This window comes from Populus alba, chromosome 12 (genome assembly GCF_005239225.2).
Source record: "Populus alba chromosome 12, ASM523922v2, whole genome shotgun sequence".
Taxonomy (NCBI): domain Eukaryota; kingdom Viridiplantae; phylum Streptophyta; class Magnoliopsida; order Malpighiales; family Salicaceae; genus Populus; species Populus alba.
This window is the reverse complement of record NC_133295.1, coordinates 5,715,839-5,727,136: the sequence shown is the minus strand read 5'-3', so window position 1 is coordinate 5,727,136 and position 11,298 is coordinate 5,715,839. Positions and strand designations below refer to the sequence as shown.

The 11,298-nt window shown below is 31.3% G+C and overlaps 1 protein-coding gene across 1 annotated transcript; it reads left to right on the top strand.

Annotated features, from left to right (window-relative positions):
• Positions 1-281: 281 nt before the first annotated feature.
• LOC118030189 (NAC domain-containing protein 100) lies at positions 282-2,998 on the top strand. Its single transcript, XM_035034185.2, has 3 exons — positions 282-538; positions 1,839-2,104; positions 2,216-2,998. The coding sequence occupies exons 1-3, from the start codon at positions 385-387 to the stop codon at positions 2,720-2,722; spliced, it is 927 nt and encodes a 308-aa protein (XP_034890076.1). The 5' UTR covers positions 282-384; the 3' UTR covers positions 2,723-2,998.
• The last annotated feature ends 8,300 nt before the right edge of the window (positions 2,999-11,298 follow it).

Genomic DNA, 11,298 nt, shown 5'->3' with positions numbered 1-11,298 from the left:
GTTCTTCGTGTCTTCATCATGGTCAATACCAGAAATGCTAGGTTTTCCTGTAATATTGTTACAACCCTAGTGACAGTTTGGCAAACCATTTTTCTAGCCCTCGCACGATGATGGCATTTTGGAGAATTAGGCAGCATAAGAAAATCAAGATTTCCATGCACCATCTTTGTCAACGTGTTAGCTGTAATTATCAGGATAAAAAAATGGACTGCCAAGTCGATCCTGCTTCTTCTTGAAGGAAGATCTATATATAAAAGGACCAGCTCCCTTTGCTTGCTCTTCTTGTTGATGTTATAAGGCTTTGTTTGCAAGCATCATCCGATCCGTGTTCTGTCTAGGGTTTCCATATTTTCTTGTTTGCTCTTAGCTAGCTAGTGCTTGAAAATGGAGGAAAATCTTCCTCCTGGATTCAGGTTCCATCCAACAGATGAAGAGCTCATTACATGTTATCTAACACGCAAGGTATCAGACACCAGTTTCACCTCCAAAGCCATGGTAGATGTTGATCTCAACAAGTGTGAACCTTGGGATCTCCCAGGTAATCATCATCATCATTATTATGCATGTTTCAAAGTTTTTCTTCCTGCTTTTGTCTGCAGTTCTCCATTTATGCTTCTAGTGTTTGGATTCTGGAGCATCAAATAAGTTGTCCATGAATTTAATCACTTTGAGAAATTTCTTGGGTAATTGTCATTGTACAATTATTTCTAAGCAAGGCCGTACGTGATTAATTCTACCATTTTGTCAAAAACGAGGAATGGGAAAGGAAAAGGTCGGCCGTGGAAAATTCCAAAAAGCGATAAAATAATCCTTTTTATTTTTTACAGTATTTGGACACGTTATCTACCTCTACCTCTTCCGTTTCTTAACTAATCACTTGTCAATTCTGTAGTCGAGAAAGTTGACGTAAAAGTAACATTGTCTCTAAATTAGTCAACTTGTCCTAAAGGGTGTGTATGTGTATACATAGAAGATAGGTATTAAACCTTATACGATCACTGCCATGCTGAGAAGCCTGGACTATCCCCTTGAAAACTGGAAGTTGTGACAACATTGTATATGTCCTAAAGGGTGTTTATGTGTATACATAGAAGATTGGATTAATTCTTGTTCACAATTTTTTTTTTTTTTTAGATCTTTTATGAGAGCCAAACGCTAGATGATGATATAGAATACAAATCGAATCATATATGTTTTACTATTTTGAAGAACTTGACGAATACAAGAATATATTACCATAAAAAAAATCAAAACAAGATAAATTTACATTTCTCAAGAGTTCAAAATATTCACAGCACCACTTTTGTCATTAAATTTGAAATTCCACTACTTATTGATTTTTGTCTTTTTTTAATTAACAGTAATTCTCCCTTAAACTTTGATATATTTGCCTCTCGGCTATTCTGAACTCAATTCTCACTTCATTGTTTTATTCACTATTCTTCTCAAACAAGTATACTCATTTGAATTCAAACATGAAGCTTCATTAAATAGAGGAGACATTCCACTACTTAAATAAACCACAAACTATTCCTTATATCTTGTTTTTCTTTCTTTCTTTTTTCCTTCTGTTAACAAGATCCTTAATTTCGAATCAAATGCTCAACCAAAAATAAAAAAAAAAGAGGATATTTCAATGATTTCCATGATTTCATCGCTAACATTGGTGGCACAAGTATGCAGTCAAAATTTGGTTTTTTTCATTATCAATTAAGCATTGATTTTCCTATCTCATCGTATTTGTAGCCATTGTTGATTCTTCTACAATGGAAGAAATCAAATGAGACCGAAAGAAAAGCCAAAAGGAGTGATTCTAAATTAACATGCATATTGTACAGGCAAGGCGTCCATGGGAGAGAAAGAATGGTACTTCTTTAGCTTGAGAGACAGAAAATACCCAACTGGACTCCGAACCAACAGAGCCACAGAAGCAGGCTACTGGAAAACCACAGGGAAAGACAAGGAAATCTTCCGTGCTGGAGTGCTGGTAGGAATGAAGAAAACCCTAGTGTTCTACAGGGGTAGGGCCCCAAGGGGTGAGAAAAGTAACTGGGTTATGCATGAGTACAGGCTAGAAGACAAGCATCCTTTCAAGTCCACAAAGGTAATGAATACGTGCTCGACATTTCAATCTTTACACGTTTATTATCATTCCATTTTCTATGTGGTCGTGGTTCATAAGGCTAGCTAATTTCTTGACTGATCATTCTCACAGGAGGAATGGGTAGTTTGTAGGGTTTTTCAGAAGAGCACAGAAGTCAAAAAACCACAGCAGGAACCATCACCTCAGCAATCTCTAGGGTCTCCATGTGATACAAACTCAATTGTCAATGATAAGTTCGGAGATATTGCCAATTCATCCAGTGGATTCAATAACATTTTAGCACACAGTTACAACAACGAAAGCAATGTAAATATGGACTCGCACGTGAATTGGGCTGCAGCAAGAGAAGCAGCAACTCTCCCTTCACTCTCATGGCCTTCAGGATTGCTAAGCACAAACCTTACCATGAATTCCTTGCTGCTCAAAGCATTGCAACTCAGGAGTTATCAACAAAGAGAAGCTACAACTACAAATTACTCGTTTCTGACAAATGGGATCCCTCATGAGTTCGGGGCTGATTTAGGTTCAAATTTCCAAGCTTCTTCTTCTAAGGTTTTAGACTCAGCGCCACAGCCACAGCAGGAGCAACCATTCAGTTTGGACTCCATTAATTGGTAAAACTATGATTAAAGTTGAAACTAACACACACTTTTCTGTTAATGTTCAAGAGGGGTATTCAAATTGTGACTCAGAACACAAAGCTCATACCCAAGAATAATGCTGTTATCACTGTTAAATGTTGTAGTTAGATATTGTACAAGTTGGGAACCTTTCGTATATGTTTGTGAAGTCGGGGAAAGGTCTCCAAACGTTCGAGTGTCAAGTTGGTGGAGTACTTGTAATTCAATGTCGAAATGAAGGAAAATCCCTGGTTCTTCGTTCCTGTTATGTTCATGTTCCGCTTCACAACTCTTCCACCTGTTAGTTCAATAAAAATTAAGGATTTCATAAATCTTTTCTTCTAAATTAAGGCCAACCTTGTTACTCGATGCATTATTTTGTCGATCAAATTCCGATCCCTCTTTTCCATGCATGGCTTATGTAACCATGCATGCCATTATTGACAATGATAACAAGTTTAAGAGAGTAATGCATGCGCCGGTGCAAGTTTTACAATGTAGGACATTTGAAATTCCTAACTATGAAGCCATTTGTACTTGATGGATTCCTTTAGAGAAATTAAGTTCAGGATAAAAAATTAAAAATAAAAAAACAATATATTGAAATAGGCTTTTAGAGCAGTGAGAAACTTACTTTTAGTACACATTCATGTACTTAGACTGTTTTAAGAATCTGAAGAAAAGACAGGAAGTTTTATAGGATTGATGTGGTGTTTTAAGGATGTAATATGAACATTCCTTTGACTTCCGAGTTCAAATCATAAGACTAACGCATGAAGGAATTTATCTCTCTAAATGCATCAAAATAACCTCGAAGAGCACTTTTAATATCGTCAAAAAAAGAGGCTCAAATGACATATAAATTAATTCTAACTATACCCTTTTATCATTGAAAAAAAAAAAATAGAAGGAGAATTAGTTGGCATAGCGTAATAAAAAAAAATATTTATAGAAACTAAAATAACACTAATAAATAAGTGTTTTCTTTTTAAATAAATTGAATAACTTTCAAAAATAATTTTAATTATTATTTTCAACTTTTTAGTTTCAAATGCCAATATTTGACATACATGCGCACAAATTCGCATATATACACAAGCACATGCATACATTCTATGAAGCTCACAAAATAGGTTCCATAAACTTATGATACTCGGTACAAGTTATTATAGTACTATATAGAAGTTCGTTTTTATAAAAACTTTAGAGGGGAGAGTTTATTTTTTATGTGGGATATGTTTACATACATTCTATAATCTCAAATTATATTTTAATATATATCTTTTTCTTGATAATATAATACTTACAATTGAAGATATTTCTCAATTTAAACACTTAAATTCTACTAATATTCTCATATTAAACCATAATTTTTTCATGTGCTATAATATTATGTGGGATGTGGGATATGTTTACATATATTAATTACAAACTATTCTATAATCTCAAATTATATTTTAATATATATCTTTTACTTGATAATATTATACGTACAATTGAAGATATTTCTCAATTTAAGTACTTAAATTCTACTAATATTCTCCGATTAAACCATAACTTTTTTATGTAGTATAATATTATGCACTCTAAAGACTATATCAAAATTGTTAACATGGTTTATAACTACTTTAGCATATATGTTAATCTTGTCTTCATGAATTATAATAAAAATCTAAACTTTTGTTAGAAGTAATGCCACTTTTATGTTCATAAAGACGGAGTTCTTATCATATTCCTGCTACTTTAGAAAATCATATAATAAATTTTATCAAGAACATATTCTCAACCAACTTATTGTTGGATTTCTCAAATAACATACATACAACAAAAATAATAAATACAAAGTTATCATTTAAGAAAAAAAAAAACTTACATATAAATTCTAAAGGAGTACCAAGATGTGTTTACACAAACATGTGAAGAGATGACAAGCCTAGAACCCAAGGTGAGAGTTCATCATCTAGTGGTAAGTAAAAGGGTGAAGCCTATCAAGTAAGATGAATGTTGCTTTCACCCTCAATTTATCTTGCAAATTAAGAATGAAGTTAATAAATTTATTTAAATGGGTTTTATTCCTATACAAATCTTAAATATAGTTTAGATGGAGAAAAATGGTCAAATTCATGTTTCTATAGAATTTAGAGATCTCAAAATGCTTGTCCTTGACAATCATATTCAACTCTCCATTATCAAAATAATGGTTGATGCTACCATAAGACATGAGGCAATCTCATTCATGGATATTATTCTAGTTATGACCAAATCCAAATGGCTTCTAAGAACGAGGAGATGATAACATTTCAAACCTTAAAAGAATTGTTTCATTGCTCTATCAAACACCCACCAAATTATTTTGTTGAAACTTATGAACACAAATTATCTCTATTAGCGAATGCGGATGAAGCCTTATCTTCTTGGTTAAAGTGTGTTTCACTTCATTTATGGCTCAATGTTGTGTCCTTCATCTCATGTTTTTTACAGTTCTATTGGTTTTTCCTCTACAATCAACCTTTCTTTTCTTCATTGGAAGCAACATGATCAACTTATTTTTAGTGCATTGCTCTCTCTCTCTCTATGGATATCTTCAGCAAGGTGACTCATCGATTAGAATATACATTCAGCAAGCCAAAACATTATTTAATGAATTAGCTGCTGTTATTCAGCCTGTCTCTTAAAGACTTTAATCTATATGTGTTTTATGGCCTTCGTGATGAGTTCAAAGACTTAGTAATAAGTCTTATAACAAGGGCAAAACTGTTGTCGTATGCTAATCTTCATGGCCACCTTCTTACCAATGAATTTCTATATAAGAACTCCCTTTATTTCATGAATGCTAATCCTTTTCTATTGTCTTCATCTCTGCTATCGCAGCCACCATAACTGCCAACACCATAACCTTCTGCTCATCTTGTTATGTCTCATCATAGCTCAAAGTTTAGTCATAACAGGGGGCGTTCTCGTGGCAATTGGCATCTCAACAAAAATCGCTACAATCACCAGAATAAGTGCCAATCTGCTGCCAACTGGAGGCCAAACAATTGGTAGCAGAATAGGCGTAACATAAGCTCTCTAGTTGGACAATGGTCTGGACAACACCATATCCGCTGCCAACCGTGCTCAAATTTCAGTCACACAGCTCCTTATTATCCCTAGTTTCATGACAATACCTAGCAGTCCTTTGCTCACCTTGCTATTGGGAATGTTTCTGCTGCAGCTTGGTCAAGTTACATGATTATTGGACAAATTTGCATGAAAATTAAGTCTAAGGATATAATTAGATTTTTAGTAGGTCAATTTGATTTAATCATGGGCCAAATTCAAGCTTAATTATATTTAAGAACTAATTTAGGTCTAATTAAAGGATTTAATTAGGTGTAAGGATTTAATTATACTTTAAATGAGTCAAATTAATTTTATTAAAAGCTTAATTGGTGAAAAATTAAGTTTAGGAGTTTAATTTGGGCTTAATTGAGAAAATTAAAATTTTAGAAGATCAAATTTAATTTTTATCAAGTCAATTGATTGAAATTATGGGTAACATTTGAAGAAAATCAAAGTGTTGGGGTCAATTAAGGGCTAAATTGAAGCAATTTGCAGCAAAGGATCATTTTTAAAAGGTGTCAAACTCTGGGGGACCTAATTGGCTGAAATCATTGGTGAAATTGAAGAAATTTAAAAGTTTAATGGTCAATGTGGGGTTAAATTGAAAAAAATCTAAAACCAAAGACCAAAAGGAAAAAGACACTAAAATCCAGTGTTGAAATTGAAGTTTGTCAGGGGTAAAATTGAAAGTTTAAACCCAATCAAGAGTATAATTAAGTGAAATCAGAAATCAAAGGACTAAAATAAACTTAAACAAAACACCGCCGTTTTGGGGTTGATTTTACATCTTCTTTTTTAGCTCTTCACTAAAAAGTTGCTCAAGTAGCCTCATTCCCAAGACATGTAATGCTTAATTTCTCTACCAAATTAGACAAATCTTACACGCAAGCAATGGCCTAACATCTGACTATATCCCAGTGTGGTCTATGCTGGCCGATTGAAACCACAGTGATTGTGGCACCGCCTTAAAGTGTCCCACCTAACAAGCCCTTTCCTGCAACAAATATGACATCCCATGATAGCCATTTTGAATCGATAGTTGGATCCTTCCAAGTCGAATCAAGGGGCAAGATTTGACACCAATAAAAATGAAACATCCCTCTTCCACCCCTTATAAATAGGGGTGGATTTCATGGCCTAAGATAGGAGAAATCAGAAGCTAATTTTGGAAGGAAAAAAACAAACATCCCTCTAGCATGTTTTTCTTTCCCCCCTCTCAGCCACCACTTTGGTCAATTTGTCAATCACGCCTCAGCTATCGTTGCTGCTATTAACCACTTGTTGGTCTTCACTAGAACATCAGGAATGCCTTCAGCCTCTCTCCTTCTCTAGCCAAGCAACTTTTCCCCTTTTATTTCTCCTCCAAAACCCCCCTAACCACTGCATTCTACATGCAATGACCATAACAAATGCAGGTTTGGGCTGGGTCCAGCCCATATCACTGGCCTAGGTCAAACCTAGTAAAAAACAAGAAAAAAATGTCAAATCTATTAGAATGCCAGTTCGCCCAACCATACCTAGCTTGGTTCAGCCCTATTGGCTAGGTCAGGCCCAACCCAATATAATAATAATATTATATTATATAAAAAAATAAAAAATAAAAAATTCCAAGGGTTATTTCAAAAAATTTATGATTCTCTCGCATGTTTTTCTACCAATTTTGGATATTATCGGGCTATATATTTACACTGTAACATACAGATTCAGTATTAAAACTTAGTTTTCTTTGAAACTTTTTTAAAAAATTTTGAAAATTTTAAAAAAAAAAGTCTCAAAATTTTTAAATTAATTTCATTTTTTCAAAAAATAACAATTTTTTTTCATGCATAAGGTCAAATCCTACAAGTTTTCCAAGCATGTTTTCATAAAAAAAAAATTGCATTTTTCTAATGTTTTAAAAATTAAAAAAAAAATTGATATTATAACTAGTTTATGATTATTCGTTATAATTTGACCCAAATGTCAAAAATCCTTCACTAATCATCTGGTTCAATCATTAAGTTCATTTTATATTAAGGTTTGGATGTAGACTTTAATATGTGGTGGTGTAAAACTACACAATAAAGTACACTCTCAGGTATTAAAGATACAAAATATAAAATAAATACAATGTTAAAATTTAAACTTTGGAATGGTTTGGATTTCACTCAATGAGATAGATATTCCCTCACGAGGGGAGATCTACCTTAGACATTAGAAAAAGATCAACAAATAGAAACTTAACCTAGAAAAACAATCAAATAACAATGTAACTTACCTTGAGTAGCGTGCACTAGGGGTGATGTGTCTTTCCCTTGCACAACCAGTTCCTTACCCAAACTTTCGCATACCATTAGGTTTCATAGTAACCTTAATATTAGGTGGCGACTCTTAAACTTTAATCATAATTTTATAATTAATCTATCTAAAACTATTTTCTTCCTAACACCACCTCTCAAAATACTCTTAAAACCTGTCATTTCAACGTCTGACATATATATAACTAAAACATGTTGGGTTTTAACTGTAGCTATTTTTACTATACACTTTCTCATAAATCATTATGGATTGAAATAGTTGATTTTTATAAAAAATCTTAATTTGGTCCTTAAACTTGTTTTTTGCATAATTGAGACCTTTTGAGTTCAAATTTGCACCTAATTGCATATTTTTTTTGGGGGGAGGGGCAATGGTTGGATTGAAAGTCAGAGAACCAAAATGAAAATGACAGTAACATAAATGGATGCTTTGAATTTCATACAAAAAGTTTACTTTAGTCCCCCATCTTTTTTGGTTTATAGGTGATCGGTCTCTTTAAATTTTAGAAATTTAATTTTGGTACCAAAATTCATCTCCCTCATTCTTCGATCCTTTTGTGTTAAAAGAGAGAGATAAGCTCATCTGATTTCAATTTAAAGAGAGAAAGTCATCATTTATACCTATTCTGATCACCAAAATGGTTGAAATTAGTGTCAATAGATTATATTCAATGAATAGAGTTTTATAGTGATTATTTCAAGACTTAATTTCACCTAATAAATGAATCTAAGTTAAGGAAAAGAAAATTTATTCGGTTTTAATTTGTTATTTTAGCTATTTTTTGAGTTTATTGGGTTGTTAAATTGGTTTCTACATGTTCTAGAACAAGTTTTTAGGTATTTTAGCTTTGAATAGGTTGAAAAATAGGTTTAGTGGGTTAAAAGCTCATAGCCCTGATTTTTCAGCCATTATAGTGGTTGTTGGAATCTAGGCTAGGAGATGATGTTTTATTTTCCTTGGTGTGTGACCTGTCATCTCTATATTTTTTTTAGAAAAATATGTCATCCGCTCATTTAAATGAGAAAAAAATACATTAGGCTTGTGGACTTAGGCTTAAAGGCCCATACGTTTGGGCTGTTTCTTCTAGAGGCCATGTGCATTGGGGTATATGCCAATGTTGTTGGGCCTTTTATGGCCCTTTATTTAGATACAAAATTTTTTTATGTAGTTAGTTCCATGATCTGAATCTCAAGTTTGACAAGTTAAGCCTCAACATTCAATTTATTTATTTATTTATTTTTAATATGTAGTTCCTCATTTTTATTTTAAAAAAAATTATAATTTCACCTTATTATTGATGATCTTTTCTTTTAATTAACTTAAATTTTTTTAAAAAAATATTGTTTCACCTTTGTTATCAACGATTTGCTTTTGTTGTCTCAATCTCATGCATCTATCATGTTTTTTATTTTAAAAATTATTTCATTATAAAATATCGCATTCGCTTTATTGTGATGTAAATCTATTAAATGAAAAATAACCTATAAAATAAAAAATTTATTGATTTGGTTGCATGCATGACTTGCATCAAGAGTTTGGTTGGTTGACTCAAGTTCACTTGAGTCTTTTTTTTTTTTATCAATTTTATCATTTAACATTAATTTAAATCGAGATTTAGATTCCTAGTTTGTTTCTTTCAAGATTATACCCATAACTTTCACATGTCAACCCGGAATAATTTAGATTGATCCAATGTGTTTTCTTCTTAATGTTTATAAAAATATCGTCTAATATGCATATGATTTTAAAATCATGGATAAATTATTTTTATTTCTTTAAAAAACACATTACAAGTACCTAGATTATTTTTTGTTTGGTCAAGTTTTTCTTTTTTGTGTAGTGTTGGACAATGTGCTAGCATAAATGTCATTTTGATGTTAATGGATTCCATTTCATAAGGGTAGTTTGACCTAGATGTTTTTTTTTTTTTCCTTTTCTTTTCCTAAGAAAGTAGATCTAATCATGAGAATCATTTTGGCTTGAAATTGATTTTGATTTTTGAGATATTTTTCATTTTTAATGGTCATGGATAGATTTATCAAGGTGTTTACAGTGTATTTTAGGAGTTTTTGATTAAAAATGATTTTTAAATTGAAAAGAACCAAACCCTCGATTTTCCAGAAAACTATAGAAAGTAGACAATGCATTGTCTATTATATTTTTTTTTAAAATGATCCACCTCTTTAAGAAAATTGAAAAAAAAAAAAACAAGATGGGTCCAAATGTGCTAGCTAGGTTGAATAGCCCCTGCTCATGAGCTTTTTTTTTTTTTTTTTTTTTCTATTTAATATTTGATTTTAAAAAAAATTGATAAAAGAAATTATTGAATCCAATTGAATTCATTATTTGGGTAGTAGTTTGACAAGTTGATATGTGGCATCCAAGGTATTATTTGTTTTTCTTTTGTTTATGTTTAATACTTTTTATGTCCCTCGATTTAAAAAATATATACAATTTTACCATTTGTTATCGATGATTTTTTATTTATTTATTTAACTTAAACATAAAAGAATATAATTTCACATTTTGTTGTTAATGATAAGTTGAGTTAAGTTGGTAGATTTAGTTTGACTAAAGTTCATTATATTATTTTAATTAAATATTGTTTTTCACTGATTTTATTTTTTAATATTAAGTTATTTTAGGATTGAGCTTTCCAGATTTTGTTTTTTCAAAATTATCCCTACAAGATTCACATATCAGCCCAACTAATCAAGGTGGAACAAATATTTTTTTCATCTCAATAATAGTTTGGAATATCATTCAATTTATAATTAAAATTATCATTATTTTTGAAAGACACTTTACCAATATCTAGATTTTTTTCACTTAAAAGAAATTTTACTATGATTTGTGGCATAACACGGGACAATGAGCTAGTATATATATATATATATAGTAAGTTTTTAAACTAGTGTTAACTTAAATTCAGTCTATTAAGAACTTATTTGGTATTATGATAATATTTGTTTTTTAAAGTGTTTTTTTATCTAGAAATAAATCAAAATAATATTATTTTTTTAAAAAATATTTTTAACATTAGCATATCAAATAATATAAGAAAACTAAATTTAAAAAAAAAATCAATTTTTTTTTTTAAAAAAAAAAACAAAAAAAATTACCATAATAAATCCAATCCGGGTATAATAACCCTGCCATTGACAACATATTAAC

Bases quoted from the DNA above. Each gene is read 5' to 3' on its own strand.
- LOC118030189 (XM_035034185.2), top strand. From the start codon at position 385: ATGGAGGAAAATCTTCCTCCTGGATTCAGGTTCCATCCAACAGATGAA. The intron at 539-1,838 runs GTAATCATCATC...CATATTGTACAG, and splicing joins TGAACCTTGGGATCTCCCAG to GCAAGGCGTCCATGGGAGAG. The intron at 2,105-2,215 runs GTAATGAATACG...TCATTCTCACAG, and splicing joins ATCCTTTCAAGTCCACAAAG to GAGGAATGGGTAGTTTGTAG.